Below are 21,544 nucleotides of genomic sequence, written 5' to 3' on the forward strand. Positions count from 1 at the left end.
CCAACAGGCTTAAATTTCCCTTAGCTGGGCCAGTATTTGCAGAAGAACTTCCCTCTTATTCCAAAACCATCCAAGGGTAGCCTGCCTCAAGGCTTGTACAATCTCATAGGTTTTGTCACCCATTATCTTAGAAGGAAGTTGAGACTCCCTGGCAAATAAAAACAGAATAGGAATAAGCAATGGACAGAGAATATTTCAAGTCAGTTTAATTTTCTGCCCGTTCGTGGACAGGTGAACTATAATTCACCACCGGGGAAAACACCCTGCGTCTACTTTACTTCCACATGAGCCCTTCACACCCCCTTCCCTCCGCCCTCCCACCCTGACTTTTCCCTCCCATCTGGTCCTACTACAGCCGGCTCTCCCTCCTGCCACAGGCCAAAGAAGCTTAGAAGGGTCACTATAGCAACAGCCAATCAGAAGCCAGGAAGGCGGGGGTTCTTCGGAGAAAATAATTCAGCCCGCCCTGATTATTTAAGCAAAGGCAGAGACGGGGGTGGAGAAGCAGTTTCTGCGCGCAACCTCGCGCTGAATTGGGCTACCGACACTCGGGCGGGCGCGCAGTCTGGGAGCATCCCTCTCACCTTGGCCGAGGGACTTTTTTTTTTAGAGTTGTGCTTGGATTTGTCTCTCAGTGCGAACAAGCCATCCGGTAAGTTGACAACTTGCAGAAACTTTGAGGAAAAGACAGGAAGAGAGGCAAGGGTTAGCTTTCTGCTTCTGCCTGAGTAGTCGTCCTAATGAAGTAAAGCGCAGGTGACGGTGCGAACATCCAGGTTGTAAATAAATGCTCTTTCTTTGTATGTGTAGAGATACACACGCGCGCGCGCATGGACAAATGTGAGTTAGGGGTGTGTGTGTGTGTGTGTGTGTGTGATACAGGATGAGTATAGATAGACAATTCTGAAATTTTGCGATGTATACTTAGTAGCCTGGATAGCAACAGTTACTTTCTCTTTTTCCATTTGAGGCAGGTTTGAAATGAGTTTGCACGTGCCTGTATTTGCTTTCATTCCTGTTGCACCTGCCTCTATTTCATTTTATTTCTCACCTACCTCCTTCCTTTGCTTTCATTTTAAGTATTGTTAGGGAAGAAAGCATAGTTTCTATTGTTTCTTAAAGATGTTAAATGCACACCTTTTAAAAAAAATTACAGACATGAAGTAATTCCTTAATCTGATTGTGTGTAGAGAGAATCTTTCTTTGTCTTGCTTCCATAGACTATTCTTTTCTTAAAGTCCTATATAGATTTCTCCAGAATCTGGAATGCTTGGAACAGACTGTCAGAATTCTCAGGCAGCAATAATTCTAGTGGGGGAAGTTGGAACATTGACCACGGAGGTACTGATTTTGTTTATAGTCAGAATTTAGTTCAACTCTTAGTAAGTACAGTACATTATAGGTGGTTTGGGTACAATATAGGTGGTACCTTGCTCAATAGTAGTAACTGTGAAAGGGATCTTGGAGTCCTAGTGGACAACCATTTAAATATGAGCCAGCAGTGTGCAGCAGCTGCCAAAAAAGCCAACACAGTCCTAGGCTGCATCAACAGAGGGATAGAATCAAGATCACATGAAGTGTTAATACCACTTTATAATGCCTTGGTAAGGCCACACTTGGAATAGGGCATTCAGTTTTGGTCACCACAATATAAAAATGATGCTGAGACTCTAGAAAGAGTGCAGAGAAGAGCAACAAAGAGGATTAGGGGACTAAAACATATGAAGTACGGTTGCAGGAGGTGGGTATGTCTAGTTTAATAGAAAGAAGGACTAGGGGAGACATGATAGCAGTGTTCCAATATCTCAGGGGTTGCCACAAAGAAGAGGGAGTCAAACTATTCTCCAAGGTACCTGAGGGTAGAACAAGAAGCAATGGGTGGAAACTAATCAAGAAGAGAAGCAACTTAGAACTGAGGAGAAATTTCCTGACAGTTAGAACAATTAATCAGTGGAACAGCTTGCCTCCAAAAGTTGTGAATGCCCCAACACTGGAAGTCTTTAAGAAGATGTTGGATAGCCATTTATCTGAAACAGTATGGGGTTTCCTGCCTAGGCAGGAGGTTTGACTAGAAGACCTCCAAGGTCCCTTCCAACTCTGCTATTGTATTGTATTAAGTGAAAAGTTAATGAAGACCAGGTGTAGGTAATAAATGGAAGTAAACGAATCCTGCAATTGGGAGACTGTTATGGAAAAGTACCAAAATGCGCATTATGCAGAAACCTCCTAGCCTTTAGTAAATGAACATAATCTTATGTGCACGGATTCCTGTCCAAATAGAGGATTCTGCATAACAAAGAGTGCAGAAAAAAGAGGGAAATGTACATCCTATACTAAGCTTTATGACTGATACTAACACCTCCAACAGAAGGAAATATATAGTTTGAACTATGGGTTCAGGTTGAACTGTGTATTACGGTACTTGGTCTGATGATATTACCTAGTTGGGTAACGAAATGTCTGCAAATAACAACCAAGCTCAGAGAACATCAAGAAGTCCATATAATACTAACACCACTGGTTGCTCAGCACTTTTTGAGTAATGACTGATCCCATCTTTCTTTCTTCCATTTATTTTATAACATCGTCCTTTAAGAAGTTTCAGTAGGTGGAAGCACCTTCCCAACTTTATTCTTGAAAGCTAAGCAAACTTTAGTCTGTTTAATACCTGGAGAAGAGGCTTCCAAAGAGTAAAGGGGGTGTTGAATAGACTGTGAACTTGGAGGAAAAATCTAGAAGGAAGGCAGGGCCAAAACACTTTTTTACTGCTGTCATGATAATGACAATTGTGTCCATTAAATAATGAAGGCATGACTTCATTAATAATGACTTGAAAGATACTATTCACTTTTTACACACTTTAAAGTAGTAGCCATTTGTTGGGAGAAAATACTCCTAACATGCATTAATCTATACACAATTAGCCTCCATGTGTGCAAAGTTCACCTTCCCCTCATCTTACCTCTTAATCATCTTTGCTATTGGGGTTTGAAGAGTTGAGAAGAGTTGAGAAGTATTCAGATACAAAAAAATTATTTACGTTTATTTGAATGAATCTCAAAGTCACCATTCCACTTAAAGACCAAGTGGAATATTGCATCAAATTTCTGTAATTGTTTCACATTTGTATTTTGAATTTATACATTGCTTTCATTCAGCAATTATTAAAATCTGCAATCTGTTAAGAAGATTAAAAATTAGATAGTGAATTAACTTCAATTTCATTTAAGCTGTAGAGGATTGTTTTTGCAATTTGTTTTAAAATGGGGATTTTCAGCATTATTTTAATCATAGCTGTTTTCCACCCCCACCCCACCCCCATAGGTATTAAGGTTCAGCAGCATTATTGCAAAGCTATTTATAGGAACTTGCTTGGTTTAGTCAATGCTTTCTTCAGAAGGTTGCAAACCAAGAATGATTTATCATGTTATTAAGCAAAATAGTTCTCTATTAATATGGATTAAAATATAAGAATGAAGACGTGGCATAAAAGGGACAGTTAGAAGCTTGCTTAAAGGGACAGGGAAATGTCATCAGCCTTCAACCACAACATGTTCCAGCAAACGTCCTTATGTCAAAAGTCCAAAACCACAAGGTTCAATTAAAGTTTGTTAATGGCACGTAGTCCATACCTGTAACAAAAGAAGAAGTAAGACCCCCATCTCCTTATAAGGCTTTTACCTCAAGGTAACCAATAAGAAATGAGTTAAGTGTTTCCGTGTTATGCTGTCTTTGAGAATGTATAAGAATGCGTGCTTCGATAATGAAGGTTGTTCAGAAATTCACAATGTTAGCCATGGGCTAACTTTTCTGAACCTGGCTGCCAAATAAACTTTTCCTGTATCCTGAGAAGTCTAAAACCTGTCAATTTCTGCAACACTATCACATGACTTCAGAATGTCATTTGCATTGAGAAAGTGTTGAATTTTAATAGCTATTATATTTAGTGAAAAACCAAATCAGTGATTTTTTTAAAAAAAGCTGTAACTGAGAATATTCTATTTAAAAAACCATTTGGTTTAAATGGATGACAGATTGGTATGATCCTATGGTAGGTTTCTACAATATAAAATGCAATAATATGTTATGGAATGTTTTCAATACAATAAGTTAAAATAAAGGATATTTTTGTGATGAGTTGGTGGACCATAAAGAACCAGTATTATTTTTATCCCTAAAAAATGATTTCGTAAGTACTAAACCTCAAATTATAGAATGTGAAATACATTTCATAAAACCAACTCCAGATTAAGGACTTTATAAATTCAGTTGATTTTTAGTGAAAGAAAATTTAAATATTATGGATAATTCCATGTATCCTCAGAAGGTGATTGTACTTCTAAGTTTGTTGCCGCCTATTCGCACAGGACAACTCAAGATGGCTTACAGAATATAAAACCCCATATAAAAACAACAAAACTAATAAAAGAGGTCATATAATAAACTAATATACTAAAATCACCCCCCCCCCGCACACACAGGGTCTGTTTGTTTATATCAATAAATGAATTATATATTATTATATCGGTAAATAAATCCAAAACCAAAACGGCCTAGATAAAAACAAATAATGTCCTGTTCTGTAAGTTTCTATTTCAGGTTGTTTGTAGATCTTAGCAGGTTTAATCTCATTAAAGTTGGGAGGTTTCAGTCTATTCTGCTGTAGATTCACATTTATTTTGATCTATAATATTAAGAATTATACGGCATTGACTTGTTGTTATTCAGCTGATTCAACATTCAATGTGATACAGGCGTGCCCAACCCCAGTCCATGGACCATCACCAGTCTGCGGCATGCAGGAAACCAAGCCGCGCAAACAAGTGAAGTCCCAGCCACGGGATGCAGGCAGCCCATGAAACCACACCCCCTTTGGTCCTTGGAAAAAAACCCTCTCCATGGAACCAGTCCCTGTTGCCCAAAAGATAGGGGCCCACTGCCATAAACAATTTCCAATTTATTTTTTCAAAAACTTCTCTTGGTTATTAAAGCTGATGAGTTTTTTTTAAACAGTCATAGATACCAGATCTGTAGTATCTGTAGTCTGAAAATAATAGTTGAAAGTAAATTGTGGTGGAATAGATACCAGTGAGAAATCCAAGTAACTGGCTGAGAACATTGTATATTACATTCATATCTATTGGATTGCTTTGAAAATGTAATGCATCACAAGTTCCTTGTGAACTTGCACAGAGGATTTCTCAGAAAGAGTCAGAAGGTGCTCTTGGTGTTCCACCAAGAAATAACAACTGAGCAAAGCAACAGCATTCTGTAAGAAGACAAAAAGAAAAAAACTGTAGTACTTGGTGACTCAGTACTCAAAAAAATTCAATCAATCCTATGTCAATTTGGACCCATTGGATTATGAAGTGTACTGTCTTCTGAGAGCATGGATTGGGATGTTACAGGACAACTTCGAAGTCTTAGCAAGATAATTGAAAATGATGCTTTCTTGGTAATCAATGTGGGAGGCAAATGATACTTCCAAGGGCAGTTATAAGCATATTATTCTGGACTAGATCTAGTAAGAGAGCTCATCTGTTCACAGAATAAAATTGGTAAGGGAAAGAAGAATATTGCAAATGCTTATGCAATGGTGGAAAAGATTGAGGGCAAAAGAAGAAGGGGTCGATAGAGAAGGAGGTGGCTGGATGGAATCACCGAAGCAGTAAACATGAGCTTAAATGGATTCCAGAAGTTAGTAGAGGATAGGAAGGCCTGGAGGAACATTGTCCATGGGGTTGCGATGGGTTGGACACAACTTCACAACTAACAACAACATGCAATGGGAGAAATTTGATATCTGGAACTACTCTGAGTTATCTGGATAAACTGCTAGAATGGGATGGGTTATGCCTCACAAAGCAAAATATATTTTGCTGAAACTTCTAGACTGTAAGGGGAAGTGGGAATATCTAGTAACATGGACTATTAAACTACTCAAATGAAAAATCAAAAGCAGAATTGGCTTATATTAAACTTTTCAGTTGAAGATAAATCTTTGCCTAATATAATTAAAATGATAGGATTTTTCCTGAGAGTTTTAAAACTTTAGGTTCAAATTAAGAACATAAGAAACGTTTTAATTGAATATATTGTCATTCACCAGGTTTGGCAAATTATATTCTTTTTATAATTTCTCAAAACACTTAAAGGTACAATTAACAAGTTGACCTAGAGTAATAACTCTCTTTTCATCCCTTATAATTTGCCATTAAGGAGAATTATTCCATGTAATCATTTCTCCAGAAACAAACTTCAGTTGCTCAATAATCTTCAAATATATCTACTATTACAAAATTTTCCTTTCTAAATTAAACTGGCCCTTATTTTGATCAGCAATTTGCAAATGATTACAACCAGGCCTTCTGAAAGAGCTAATTGTTGCACAGCTCTAGTAAATTGTTTAGAAAAAAACACATAAACACTCAGTGCAGTTCCTTTCTCTGATTTCTCTAGGTGCCAATTAAAAAAACAGTTTAGAATCCTTTAATGAATTATAAATATACAGTTTCAAACATTATTTGTGTTGCTTTTTATGACCCTGTGATCCCTTGTATCGGAGTGGAGTTGGACCTACTGAATGGAGCTGACAGTTTACCATGACAGCCATGGACCTGACCCAATTAATTCAGGGCCCCACACACAAAGGTGGCCACACTCTGGACCTTGTTTTCGTATCTGAACAGTGGACGAGTGATCTGGGAAGAGGGGATGTAATCATCACTCCCCTGTCATGGTCAGATCACTCATGTCTCCGGCTGGACTTCCCTGGCGCTACCCCCCACCGCGAGGAGGCGGAACCAAACTGTCCAGGTTGGTACCACCCCAAGCGCCTGATGGAACCGGATAGGTTCCAGATGGAGCTTGGGCCATTCCCTGTAGCCCTGACCCGCTCTCGCTCCGAGAACCTAGTGGCCGCCTGGAATAGGGCTGCCGCTGGGGCCCTGGACCGAGTTGCGCCTTTGTGGCCTCTCCTGCGGCAACGACCCACCCGGGCTCCTTGGTTTACCAAGGACCTGAGGGTGATGAAGCGCCATAGGAGACACCTAGAGGGCAGGTGGAGGTCCTCGTGCTCCGAATCTGACCGAACACAGGTAAGCGCCTATTCACGGACTTACCTTGTGGCATTAAGAGTGGCCAAACGTAGATATTGTGCCACTCTTATTGCGTCCGCTGATAACCGCCCTGCCGCCCTGTTTCGGGTGACCCGCTCTCTCTTATTACAGAGGACGCGGGAAGCCCCTTTACAGGGCAGAGCAGAGGAGTTTGGGGAATATCTGCAGGACAAAATCGCTCAGATCCGGAGCGGATGGCCCCCCTTCAGTGGACCAGAGGAGCCGCCAACAGTGAGTCTTGTGAGACCATTCTGGGAGGAGTTTGATTCTGTTGCCCCCGAGGATTTGGATAGGTTGCGTGGACGGCTGCGACCGACCACATGTTTAATGGACCCGTGTCCTTCCTGGTTGGTACTGGCATCCTGGGAAGTGACACGAGGCTGGCTACTGGGCTTGGTGAATGCCTCTTTGAGCGAGGGGTCCTTACCTGCCGCCTTGAAAGAGGCGGTGGTGAGGCCCTTACTCAAGAGGCCTTCCCTGGACCCGATGGAGCTAGCTAATTATCGTCCAGTCTCCAACCTTCCCTTTTTAGCGAAGGTTGTAGAGAATGTGGTGGCACAGCAGTTTCCACGGCACCTTGAGGAATCCGAATATCTAGACCCACGCCAGTCCGGCTTCCAGCCCGGACACAGCACGGAGACGGCCTTGGTCGCGTTGGTTGATGATCTCTGGAGGGCCAGAGATAGGGGTTGTTCCTCTATCCTGGTCCTATTAGATCTGTCAGCAGCTTTTGATACCATCGACCATGGTATCCTATTGCGCCGGCTGGGGGGGATGGGAGTTGGAGGCACCGTTCTGCGGTGGTTCGGCTCCTACCTCTCCGACTGGACGCAATGTGTGTTGGCAGGGGGGCAGAGGTCGACCCTGAGGCCACTCACTTGTGGGGTGCCTCAGGGGTCGGTCCTCTCGCCCCTTCTGTTCAATGCATATGTGAAGCCGCTGGGGGAGATCATCCGTGGTTTTGGGGTGGAGTATTATCTGTACGCTGATGATACCCAGCTGTACATTTCCACCCCAGACCACCCCAATGAGGCTGTCGAGGTGATGACCCGGTGTTTGGAAGCCGCCGGGGTCTGGATGGGGGACAACAGACTCAAGCTCAACCCTTCCAAGACTGAGTGGCTGTGGCTACCGGCACCCCGGTTCAGTCAGTTGATTCCATCACTGACCATAGGGGGCGAGCAATTGCCCCCTGTGGAGCGGGCGCGCAATTTGGGCGTCCTCCTAGATGCCCGGCTGTCAATGGATGACCATGTGGCAGCCGTGGCAAGGGGGGGCGTTCCACCAGGTTCGCCTGGTGCGCCAATTGCGCCCCCAACTGGACCGGGATGCCTTACGCACGGTCACTCATGCACTGGTGACGTCTCGGCTGGACTACTGCAATGCCCTCTACATGGGGCTTCCCTTGGGACGTGCTCGAAGGCTGCAGCTAGTCCAGAACGCGGCCGCGCGGGCTATTATGGGGAGTACTAGGTACTCCCACGTAACACCGCTCCTGCGCGAGCTGCACTGGCTGCCTGTGGTCTTTCGGGTGCGTTTCAAGGTGTTAATTACCATCTTTAAAGCACTCCATGGCTCAGGACCTAGTTACTTGCGGGATCGCATCCTACCACACACTTCCCTGCGACCAATTCGCTCTCACAGGGAGGGACTCCTCCGGGTGCCGTCCACTAAGCAATGCCAACGGGCGGCGCCTAGGAGTAGAGCCTTCTCTGTGATGGGCCCAACCCTCTGGAATAACCTCCCCCCCGATATTTGAACCACCACCGACTTCCGCTCCTTCCGACAAAAACTGAAGACTCACCTGTTCCGTTTAGCCGGCTTGGCCCATTCATAGTCTTATTCTACCTCCTGGCAGATATTTTTAATCGGGTATTTTTAGGGGTTATTTTAAATATTGTTTTAAATGCTTTGCTTTATGTACAGTTTCTTATAGCCTCCTCTTTTAGGTACTGAGTATGTAATTATGTTTGTACTTTCGATTTATTTATGTGTTTTATCTGACTGTACACCGCTCCGAGTCCCTTTGGGGAGAGGGGGCGGTATAAAAGCCCAAATAAAGTAAAGTACCAGCCGGGTGCCCTTCCTGATGCCTATGCAGAGTTTGCAACAGATATTTACTCTTTGTACCCTGACAGAGAAATGTCTTTTGCTGCCTAGGATTGAACACTCAGCCTCCTGAGCATGAGTCAAGCATTTGCACCTCTAGGTTACCGTGCCACTGGACACCGTTTCAAACATTACTAAGTTTTATTGAAATAGAACTTGCACTGAATGCGCGTTCACTTTTGCAGTAATTCATCCATCCATTCACATGACTTGCATCCAAAACTGGTCCAACATGTAGTCCAAAAGAACATGGGGTTTCTCTGGTTCTGCTGGAATTGTTTCTTTCATACCTTTTATAATTTGTTAATTGCTGGCTGAATTGCCTTGCACAATGCTGGTTTATAAGCTGCTGTTTCATTTTCTATTTCTCTAACTAGTACCATCATTTTTCTGGAGTACTTTTTCTGACTTATTGCCTCCAGTTTCATCTTAGTGTGCCAGGTATCTGCTGCCACCTTGACTGCATAATTTTAGACATGTAGAAGAGCAAATGGTTGGGTATGGTCACTGAGTGAATAGTCACTAAGTGACAACTGCCCTAATGCTCATACAGGAATATGAGGAACTTAAAGTGAAGTCCAGAGAATAATTGATTACACATGGATTTGGTTTTCATTTGTTTTCATGAGCACAATTAAGAGAAGATGTAATACAGATAAGAATAACTGAAATTATACAAATAAGATGGAATTTGAAAATGAGTTACGTTACAGATGATGAACATGTGATTGCTAAAATGCATAAACTTTTGCTGAGATTTGAAAAGGAAGAAAAGAAAGTTAAAGAGTACATGATGAAATAGGCTAAGAATTTTGGTCATACAGATGGAGCAAGAGAAGAGGAGTTATTTAAAAGACACTCTGCTACAGTTCAAAAGATAACTTGTACTAAATAATGTACCATTGGTATATGACACCTGGGAAATTATTTAAGATGTATAAATATATTTTAATCAGTATTACAAATGTGGAAAACATTTTATCAAGCATGGTGAATTTGTGAAAGAATATCAGAACCAGAGTAAGATGCACAATTGGCCTTTCTGATGGCTTTCCTGGGAAAGTTAGCATGCACCAAGGCGTTATCACCATTGCTGTTCATTCTCGTCATGGATACCATCATGCAAGATCTGCATTGTAGCGTCCTCTGGGCCTTGCTCTATGCTGACAATGTTTTGCTCACAGCTATCCACCAGGGAAGAAATGCATGCTTGGGTCTAGACATGGAATGACAGTCTTAGCCGATTTGGTTTGTGACTTAAGATCAAGAAAACTGATTATCTAGAGATCAGCCTAAGCACCTCGCTGTCAAGATCAACGGCAGTGTTTGGTGATAGGTGCCTGTCAAATTACTTAAAATAGAAAGTGTATACAATGATGGTTGCCCAATAGCACCGTATGGTGCTAAGTGCAAGCCAACTACCTAAAGTACTGAATGTCTTTTGCATACCATGGAAATGCAAGTGCTGTATTGGCATCATTAGGCATGTCCCTTCTCGACCACATCAACACCAATATAGTCCAGCAGCATATGGGTGTTGCGCCAATAACAGAAAATCTGGGAAAACCGCCTGCAGTGATTGTGGACATGCCCTATCAGCAGCAACTCACACCATGCACGATGTTTCCATGCATCCTTTTCGGCACTCGGTGCTGAAAAGGTTCGCCATCACTGTTATAGACGCTTGAGTTCCTTAAGACAATGTTGACCTTTTAACTTTGAGAGAATGGCTGATCTTCCAAGTCCTTCCTTCCCAAGTGGGACTAGATACAAGTAGCTTCTTCTTATTTTGTGGAATAGCCTGAAAACTCCGGAGCAACAGAGGTGGGGGAAGCCCATTAAGCAATCACCCTCATGTATAGAGGATGAAAATTAGTGCATCCATTGCCAGAAAAGGCTACTTGTGTGGGAGGGTATTGTTGAGTATGGAGCAATGTTTGGTGTGAGGATGGTCATTTAAAAAAAAAAGTTCCACGTTTTGAAACCTCAATCAAATTAAATATTCATCCCCAAAAAACTAGGGACATTTCAGATCTATCATTGAGGATCAAGGTATCTCCAACTGGATTGAGAATGATTTCTGAAAAGCCAATTGGCAAACTGCTGCTAGTTCAGTATATAATTCTGTAGATAATGTCTGAGCTAAGGAAGTAATATTGACTCTAGATAAGCATATCCAGGTAGCCCTGTTCCAGTTCATTAAAAATATTTCCTTCCTTCCTTCCTTTCTCCTTCCTTCCTCCTTCCTTCCTTCCTTCCTTCCTTCCTTCCTTCCTTCCTTCCTTCCTTCCTTCCTTCCTTCCTTCCTTCCCTCCCTCCCTCCCTCCCTCAGATGTCCATTGGAGGTCAATAGGAGGACTATGAGAACACTGTAGAATATATATATGAATAGACAGATAAGTTGCCCACTGTATCTCTTGTAAACATGAAAAACATTTTGGTTTCACTTGTTCTTTGCAGATAAAGGAAGGAAAAAAGAAGAACATGGCACTGGCATCCTGGTTTGGATGGAATGAACCTTCTAGTCGTATTTCTCAAAGAACCCCAATGGAAATGGTGATTGAAACTCTGATGATGGAGCTTGATTGGCAGATCAAAGAAGCTGAGAAACAACAGCGGGAGAAAGAAAACGAGTATCGCAAGCTCAAAACAGGAGTTGATTATGGATGGCTGGTTAGCTACCCCAAGCATGGCTATGATATCAGTCCAGGGGAGCGTCTGCAGCTGGAGGATATCTGTTCCAAAATACATCCATCCTATTGTGGACCAATCATTATTAGGTATTTGCTTGGAATCTGTCATGCACTGTATATAAAATGAGCGTGAAGTAGCAATAACTTAATCCCAAAGACTGCTCTGGCTGAAGATTATGGAGTCTGAAATCCATCACATTTAGAGAACATCAGATGCAGGGAATTGGGTAGAATATCTAGCATTGAAACTTGATTGATTTTCCCCTGCAGCTGAACTTGACTAAAAAAAGCAGAATAAACCATCGTTCTCTGTTTTTTACAACCGTTTATGAATAATTCAAAAATGATTCACGGCTTTTTAAATGACATGTCTAGAATCAATTACTGAATGTTCATTCTATTTGTATGTATGAAGAACAGTACTGAGAGTCTGTTTAGAAACTCTTGCTGGGAATAATTTGTAGAAATATATCACAAATGCAATTAGTTGCTGCAGGTGCATATTCTGTCTTTACAGGCAAAGGTTTGCGGTTGTCCAATGGGTTTTATCCAGACGTTTGATTATTATAATGTTTTGCTTGGCAGAATTTGGATAGGATAACTTGCTGTCTGCTATTTGTTGTTATTTAACCAAATAACATCACCGCATATAATTTATAATGCCAAGTGATTCTTTTTAAAGAGGACCTATAGTTTATATAGATGGGGAAATTCAAATGATGGAAATAATTGATGAGCTATTATTTCCTTCATTTATATTGACCACCAGGAAACAATGTGTTTAAAAAAGGGAGGGAGAGAGATGGGTGGTTTAGAATTATGAAATGGAAATAAGTAAGTAAGTTAGTATAACTACTGTACTGTAATAAGTAAAAACAGTACAAGTCAAATACAGGTCTGTTTAAATAAAAACACCATAAAGAATATACAGTGTGTAAAAATACAGAAATATGCCCTTTACTCCAAAAGAGATGGTGGTAGAAGTTGTGTCAATCCTGATATATGAGAGAATATCATAAGACAGGGATGTCAAACTCAAGGTCCGTGGGCTGGATCTAGCCCATAGGATGCTTAGATCTGGCCCTTGGACCCGCTCTGGAAACAACAAGGACCGAGGTTCCTCTGCCAGTGAAAACAAAGCCTGGGAAGGCCGCATGTGACCTCTCCGAGCTCCATTTTCGCTGACAGAGGGCTGCAGGAGGCCTTTGCGGCCAAAAATGGAATCTGGGCAGGCTGTTGCTGCCGAAAATGGAGTCTCAATGAGTAATGGCCACACCCCTCCTGGCCATGCCCCCCTGGCCCATGAGCAGTGGTGGGTTCCTGCCGGATCGCACCGGATTGCGCGCTCCCTTTCGGCGCTAAACCCGGAAGTATGGTCTTGCCCCGCCCCTGGCGACGCGACGACGCTTGCCTGCGCTCCACCAGCTCGGCTGGGAACGGAGACGTTTCTCTGCTCAGCAATGTCTTCAGTGGAGCGGTGGCAGCCTGGCAGGCTGAGCTTGCGTCCCTTTCAGGTGCTCCGCTCCGCTGAGGAAACGTCTCCGTTCCCAGCCAAGCTGGTGGAGCGCAGGCAAGCGTCATCGCGTCGTCAGGGGCGGGGCAAGACCGTACTTCCGGGTTTAGCGCCGAAAGGGAGCGCGCAATCCGGTGCGATCCGGCAGGAACCCACCACTGCCCAAGAGGTAAAAAAACAACCCTGATGTGGCCCTCAATGAAATCAAGTTTGACACCCCTAACATAAGATAACACCTATATCTCTCTGCCCTGAGGATTTAAGTGAAGGTGGACTGTATATGCCATTCTAACGCTAGAATCTTTTGCTCATTTATTTCTTAGATTTCGGCAACTTATTGCTGAGTATGAACCAGAGCCTGGAGAAATATCTCGGCTTTTCCGTTCTGTTCTGCACGATGCCACTGAAAAGATCAAAGAGGAAGAGGAGGCCAAGAAACTTGCAAGGCAATGGAACACCAAGAACAAAACCAGCCTCTCCCTCACCACATTCAGATCCCGCATCAGGATTTCCCCCTTCAGCAGTGATATCAAGACCATTTCAGAAGACGTGGAGAGGGGCATGGATCCAACCAAAAGAATGTGGAGCATGCCTGAATTCAGGGATACCAAGGACTACTGACCTTATTTGTAACAATAGTTTTTGGGTTTTTTGCAGAAACAGACTATTTTATTTATTTGGGGGTCTATTTGCAGGATAATTATTTTTGTCCTGTTTCCATTTGTTTCTCTGTTGGGAGGAATTCACCTGAATTCTTTTTAGGTACCTTTTAATCCATGCATTTATGCCTGCAGGTTCTTGTTTCCCTTGGGAAAATACATTAAAAAAATCGTTCAGACAGATTAGCCTCACTTTTACCAGTTTATTATGCTATGAACTTGCTTGAAAAACTGCACATATTTCAGCCTGGGTATGTGTTTATTTAAAACATTTATATAGCTGCCTATCTTATAAGATGTTTGCTTTTTGTCACCTAAAAGAGAGGCCCAGGGAATAATGGTGAAAAGCATCCTTATTTATTTTAGCTTTCTTTTGAGTTTTCCTCTCAATGCTTTTGCCCATGATCGCACAAAAATTGGCATACACTGCACAACACCCAACCACAAACCCTACCCAGCCATATGCAAGGATCCATGCATAAAAAGGCAGAAATATCTCATTTAGAATTTCACAGAATTAAATTTGAAACAAAAATAAGTATTATAAGATAGCAGTAGTTTACCCTTTTTTTCTTTTTGCCAAAATGTTATCAGGCATTGCTGTCAATATCATCAGCTGGAGGAATGCCAATAACTCCTAAATAGAAAGGTGAGCCTTGCCGGGTACTTTGGCTACAAAATTTGAGGGGAGGGAGGCATACACCTTGAAAAATTGAAAAATTTTAGCACCTGGAAATTCTTCCTTTTTGGTAATTAGTTATTATATAGCCTTAACTATATACAATATATCTTGGCTAATTTGTGACTACCATGGACAGGCCATGTTAGCTCTATCTTGAAAAAAACAGGGACCTCCATGTAGACATTTTAAAGCAAAATGTTTCTTTAAAATCGAGAAACTGAAAAAAGCAATGGGCTCCTATGCTTAGGGGAAAAAGGAATGCTTTGAAACACCATTTTCAAGGTGTATCACCAAGGCAGTGCTTCCATTTTCCCTCCCCTGGGTTGATAATTTCTAAAATAGATGCAACAAAATGTATTTCCCTTATTTTTATTCTTATTGCACACATTTCTACACCACTGGTTCAGGAAGAAACATATTTGCCTCTTGGATGTATACATTTTTTAAAAATGAAATACAGTGCTGCCATGACCACAATAGAATGTATCTCCAAACCTGAGTCAGACATTTTACTGGGCTTATTTTTGTGGTAACATTTAAAAGCCATAAACTCACTTTACGAATGGTCACTTGAGTTCTTGACATGGCTTCTAACTTGCATACTCTCTTCACACCAGAGGCACAACTCAAACTGCCAAGGTGAAGTCCTTTTCAGTGTTTTACAGCCCTAGAGAGAGACTGTGTAACATTGATGTTGAAGATGGGAGGACTGACTGTCTTACTTATGCCATAGTCTTTTGTGCAAATTATAAACTCTGGTATTTTAGTCATCTATCTAAAGAAAAATGCTTTTCTGTTTCTGCTAGATATCTTGTTGATACAGGAACAGGTGGTGGTTTTTGATTAGAGCTTCAGACCAATTTTGAAAATTAATGGAGCACTTAAGAGGGTTTTGTGCTGCTTGCAGAACCCGAGTTCCCAAAAAAGACTGTTGGGGTTCTTTTATATTATGGTGGCTTCAGCTTTATTTTAGAATGCTTTTGCTAATGTTGGATTTCCTGAAAGTAAGCAGAGTATGCACTGAAGAATTTTCTCTATTCCTGCTTACCTTCTTTCTCGAATATATTTGACAAAGACACCAGCAAATAGCATTGTTTAATGCCAAATGGATTTAGGGCTTCAGTTATGCGTGAGTGGGAGTATAGAGATACTGACAATTTGACAATCATACATTTCTAAGCCATCTAAGAAAACTATTTTCATAGTGGCATTTTATACTGTTTCTCCAGTGTTGAAATATTGGCACATATTTAACCTTAACTCTAAAGTAGTCTGGTCAAATCTCATGAACTCCAAATAGGCTGGAATTACAACTCCTAATTGTATGCTGAGTTACAAACCCAACACAATGTAGTACTGATGGGGGTACTACATCAATCAAGGCTGATTTAAAGGCAGAAACTTGTGAGATGGTCTCCCCTCTTTCTGCTCAGGTAGCCTGAGAATGTGAGGAAATTGCTGGTGTGAATCCTCTCCATCTATACTGGACCTGTGGTTTTTACAGCACATTTTGAATATGGTAAATATTAACATCTCTTGTACAATGGGCTCCTTCTTTGTGGTGTCTAGTGTTTTGGATGCCTGGTCCTTTTTGCCGATTTGTGGGGGAAACTACAAAAACAGAAAGCCACTTCCTATCAAGTCATACTATCACTTTTGTATCTAGGAGTGAAATGCTTCAATTACGAAAGTGCTTTCCTTAACTTTAGCTGCCTTGTGATTGATTGTGATAGATGCAGATCTGCTGTGTTCTATTTATTAACAGTTCCAGTGTTACTTTAGGTATCCAATATACAGTGTGTATGTATATGTGTGCGTGTTTTCATAGATTTTCACGGGTGTAGGTATGCTGGTCTTGTTGCCAAGACAATCTCAATCTTAAAATGGGAAAAGACCCGATATATGCTTTTCTATTGCTATTAAAATGCAATTTCTTGAGTAAGCAAAATAGAGACTGTGTTCAGGAGTTATATAGTTATATCTGAATGTAGTATCCACTCTTACCTGAGAGTGAGTAATATTGAAGAATTGTGTGATTGAAACACACACATAGGACTGAAAGATTTTATGTATCACTCAGGTTGTATCCCATATTCCTACCTCCCCAGGAAAATTCCACAGAAGACAGTAGAGTTGTATATTTTATTACCTACACATAGGATTCTAGTGCTAATTGCTAAATTAAACAACTGGAAAAAGGGTTGTTAAGGTGAAAAGACAAGCTTTAAAAGTTGATTTAGCAGAAAACATTCCTTTTAAATGGCTGATTAAAAATAGGCATCCACTCTGGATGTGTTTTGTAGACCAAGAAGAAGATCCCACCTTCATCCTATTTATGTATTGGTTCCTTTGTTACATAGTTTTTTGTTAACTTTTGATGTTTATGGCCTTTTAATGTTTAAATGTTTAAATTGTTTTATATTACTGTTTTCCGATATTGTAAGTCACCCAGAGTTGTTTTAAGAGTGAGATGGGAGGCATATATTTAATAAATAAATATCTATGAAACACAAACCAGCTGGCATGCTGAAGAATTGGCATGACTTTCATGAAGAAAAGTCAATCTTGTTATCTGAATTTTCTTTGGTGAGATGATCTACCTATTGATCTACCCGGTAATTGGGCTTTTAAAAATATTTTGCATTGTTTCTCACTGAAAGTCTAAGATAGTGGAAATATGAAGAGCAACAAGAATTTACCGGCATTCATGAAGTAAATTATTGTCCAAAGGTCAAGCTGCTTTCTTCACCACATTATTCTTTTAAACATTACCTCGAGCTAATACCTGCATTTTTGTTTCCCTAACTGACTTTGATTTGTTTCAAAGAAACACTGTTGAGATACACCAGAATATAAGGGATGTGTTGTATGGTATAAAAAAAATAAGTGCATTTAAAGTTCAAAATTCTCCTGTTTGTAAAAATAAGAGTAGTGATAGGGCAGTGATGGCTAATATTTTCTGGACTGAGTGCCCAAAGCGCACGCCCAAACCACCACATGCACGCGCAGCCCCCCTGCATGGGCCCCACACATGCATGCGCAGCTCCACCCCCACATGTGCGGCAGAGCCCTGAAGACTAGCTGGCTGGCAGGAGGCATGCGTGCATGCGCGGCGGAGCTGAACTGGGGCAACGGCTCGCATGCCCATAGAGAGGGCGCTGCGTGCCACCTCTGGCACACATGCCATAGGTTCGCTATGGCTATAGGATTATGTTGCAGTAGCCTCTAGATCATAATGACCCTAAGATGCATAGTTAAAGGAATAGTTATATTCATTCAGATACACATTAAAATGCACATTCTAAATATATTGGATGCAGCATATATAAATAAACTCATTGCCAATTCTGCATAACTATCGGGAAGTACTTAAAACAGAGCCTCTCAGTGTTTTCTCTAACAGCTAAAATTGGCAGTGAATAATAAGCTACTGTACTGGTTTTAAAATTCTTCATGTTGATTATCAATCCTTGATAAATTTACAGGTGGACAGGGTGCCCTCTGGTGTTACTTTAAGGGTTGCATCCCACTTCAAATACCCTGGAGGAAGTCACTGGCCTTTTTCATACTATTGCAAAACCCATGGCATCAGCAGGAGCCAAGCTCAACTCCAAGATGTTACCTTTGTACTACACCTGGTTTGAATTGTGGAGTGCCAGTATGTTGTAGTGGTTATGGTGCTGGATTAGGATGAGGAAAATCCATGTTCTAGTCACATGGAAGCCAGTTTGTAACAAGCTAACTGAAAAATAACTGCACTGTGTGCGATTAGCTTTGCTATGAGAGCTTTGCTATTTCCCTGCCATTCAGGGGAGTGAGTCATCCATTGATTTGGGGTGACAAGGATATAAAAGATGTGTCTTTACCCAATTGAAGAACTGAAGCAAGAACAATGAAAAACATGAATCTTGTAACCAAGTGGGTCAAATCCTAGGGACAGCAACACTATGAATTATAATCATTATCCCATCAAATACATACTGACCAGGCAAATCTCAGAAGAGTAAAAGCATTAAGATAACTGTTGGATCAACCAAATGCCTATTTAAAGGCATTTTAATAGGCATTCACCATGCTTATTCTTCCAGTGGTCAGTCAGGGCTTCCAAATGCAATTTAAAGTACTGGTGGTCATTTGTAAGTCTCCATATGAATCAAGTTGTAGGCCTGCCTGCCTGCCTTCTGTTGTGTGTCTCTGTCCAGTGAAATCTAATAATCCTTTTTTTCAGTGAAATGGATAGCATATGAATTTAATAAATAATAAACAGAATTGGCATACTTTGAATCCTACTAAGCAGGGTCATCTTGTAGAGCCTAAGAAATCCATAGAACTCTGACCCTGCCTTGAAAATGTGGCTCTTTCCATGAGTACTGCACTAGGACACTATGCACACCTGCCACTGAGAGTGAATTCTACTAATTTGAATTGTTTCTTTTCCCTGGATGGTTGTTTTATTCCTCTCGTTACACCGCTTTTACTGGGTGTCCAGAATCATGCACAAGTAGGGGACTATAAACATTGCATTCATAAATAAGCATATTCCATTTTCCCTCACACATGGCAACCAGCACTGGAACGTCATTGCATCAATAAACTGACATCTAGCAGTACACTTTAATCCAATCTGCACAGACTGGGCCAAGATTGTTTCCCAGTGTCTGTATTTGTCAGCATTCCAAATAGCATCCAAAATTAAATCAGAGTCCAAGGCAAAGTATTGCTCAAAGTTTCAATTTATTAAGAGAGCCATGTTGGCACATCTGGGAAAACCCGAATCTGAAGCTCCTCGGTTTTCCCCAACCAAGTTAAAGTTCATGATCTTGCCCCCACACCCACAAATTCATCACATGGTCCAATCTTCCACTGCCATGCTGGCAGTTCCACCCATCCAGTTCCGGTCAGGTGCAGAGGTGCCAAGACAAAGGATGACCTTGGCATTCTAGAAAGGAATTTTATTTTGGCTACATAGCATTTTGCTCCGTACTATCCCCCCTCCATAGAAACAGCATAGTAGAATCATAGAAAGTGTGGCAGGCCAAAGATCTAAAAGGAAAATGGCTGCAGGCCTGACAATATTGCTATGTTGGGTTTGCAGAACATTTCACAGATCAATTTGTATTTGCCCAGATCTTACCCCCAGCTTAGTAGTATCAAATGAAATTACTTGGGCCAACTTCCTACAAGCCTACGTGGAATTCTGATCTTGTGGAGTGTTAAGAAAGTGGTGTGATTAACAGAATATGGTCTTCTACATCTGGTCTTAATCTATGCCATTCGTTGGCTCCTTAGGGCAGACAAATGAGTAAATGGCAGGACTTGAAGCAATCAACATCCTCCTTCAACTTTAGAGGTGGTGTTAGAGATTGTGCGGCTGCAGTTCCAATGGGCCTTGGAAAAGTTACATTCTCTTGATTGTTTTCAATTAGAGTTCAGAACCAGTTATGGGAAAGAAACTATATTGGTTTTTCAATTACCTCTATCAGGACTTGGTCAGTGTTATTTTCTGGTTCTATTATATCCCTCAGCAACATCTGACACCAGCAATCAAGAGGTCAGGCTGGAATACATGTGAGGGTGAAGAGTTGAAAGCACTTTTCTGCATTAGAAATTGGAAGCGATTTAGCTCTTGGCCACTGATTTATGGGGCTCAGAGTTCTTCTCCCCCCTTTCCCTATCTTATTATCTACATTAAACCATTCAGGGGAGGGAGTCATCCATTGATTTGGGGTGACACGGATATAAAAGATGTGTCTTTACCCAATTGCTGACCCCCGTACTTTATTACTGCATTTCTACAATGCACTCTTCTTAGTCATGACTTTGAACACTATCAAAAAATTGTAACACCAATATTACAAGCACTGTTCTTGATTCAAATTAAAGAGGTTGCTAATGATCTAAAAAGCAATGCATAGTTTGGGTTTAGGTTGTGTAATGAACTATCTCTCCAAATAGAATCTGCTTCTGCTATTCAAGCAATCTAAGAAAAATGCTGTGAGTCCCCTCTTTCAAAAGTTAGAGGATAGGAACTTGGAAGCAGACGCTTATGGTAACTATTCCATCCCTGGAATTATCTCTCCCCCACCCTGAGATCCAGATGTCCCCAATCTTGATTATATTTAAAACCTCCACAAAGTTCTTTCAATGACTATTTGGAGAGTGAATAATAACTGCGTTTTAATTATTGATAAATTAAACAATACTTATTTAAAATTATTTCAATAAATTGCTTTAAATTGCAATGTGTTTACTGTTTTATATGTTCTTGTGGTAAACAAGTCACCTAAGGGTGTAATATTAAAAAAATGCAAAAATGAAGACAAACTGTTAAGTCATTAGACATTTTTCTTATTAAGGGTTTTGGGGAAAGAAAAACCTACACCCATAATGCAATGCACTCCGCCCTGGTGCCTCCCCCCCCGCAACCCGTTTTGGGCCTGGCAGGTCTCCCCGAAGCCTCCTGAAACCAAAAATGGGGTGCAGGGGAGCATGCCATACTCCCTGGCTCCTCCCACCCCCGTGTATGCATGTGCGATGCCTGCATGCACAGCAGAGACCCTAAACTTAGCTGGCCGGTGGGAGGTGCATGCGCCTGCACAGTGGAGCTGAGCTGGGCGGTGGCTCACATGCACAGAGAAGGCTCCGTGTGCCACCTGTGGCACGTGTGCTATATGTTCACCATCATGAACTTATATGATAGCTGTAGTTCTCAACAGTATCTTTCTAATCCTAATGCTTTCTTCACACTTGTTAATATTTCACTAAAACAA

At 41.4% G+C, this 21,544-nt stretch overlaps 1 protein-coding gene across 2 annotated transcripts; it reads left to right on the plus strand.

Moving 5' to 3' along the window:
- The first annotated feature begins 497 nt into the window (after positions 1–497).
- On the plus strand, positions 498–14,668 carry RD3 (RD3 regulator of GUCY2D). Of its 2 annotated transcripts, XM_081942255.1 has the most exons (4): positions 678–776; positions 1,221–1,341; positions 11,688–12,007; positions 13,757–14,668. In XM_081942255.1, exons 2-4 carry the CDS (start codon positions 1,267–1,269, stop codon positions 14,052–14,054), a joined length of 693 nt encoding a protein of 230 aa, XP_081798381.1. In that variant the 5' UTR covers positions 678–776; positions 1,221–1,266; the 3' UTR covers positions 14,055–14,668. The 2 variants fall into 2 exon arrangements, with proteins under 2 accessions (XP_081798382.1, XP_081798381.1); XM_081942256.1 differs by lacking the exons at positions 678–776; positions 1,221–1,341 and adding an exon at positions 498–652.
- Positions 14,669–21,544: the final 6,876 nt, after the last annotated feature.

Source organism: Natrix helvetica (genome assembly GCF_964273705.1).
Source record: "Natrix helvetica genome assembly, chromosome: 2".
In the NCBI taxonomy this organism is placed as follows: domain Eukaryota; kingdom Metazoa; phylum Chordata; class Lepidosauria; order Squamata; family Natricidae; genus Natrix; species Natrix helvetica.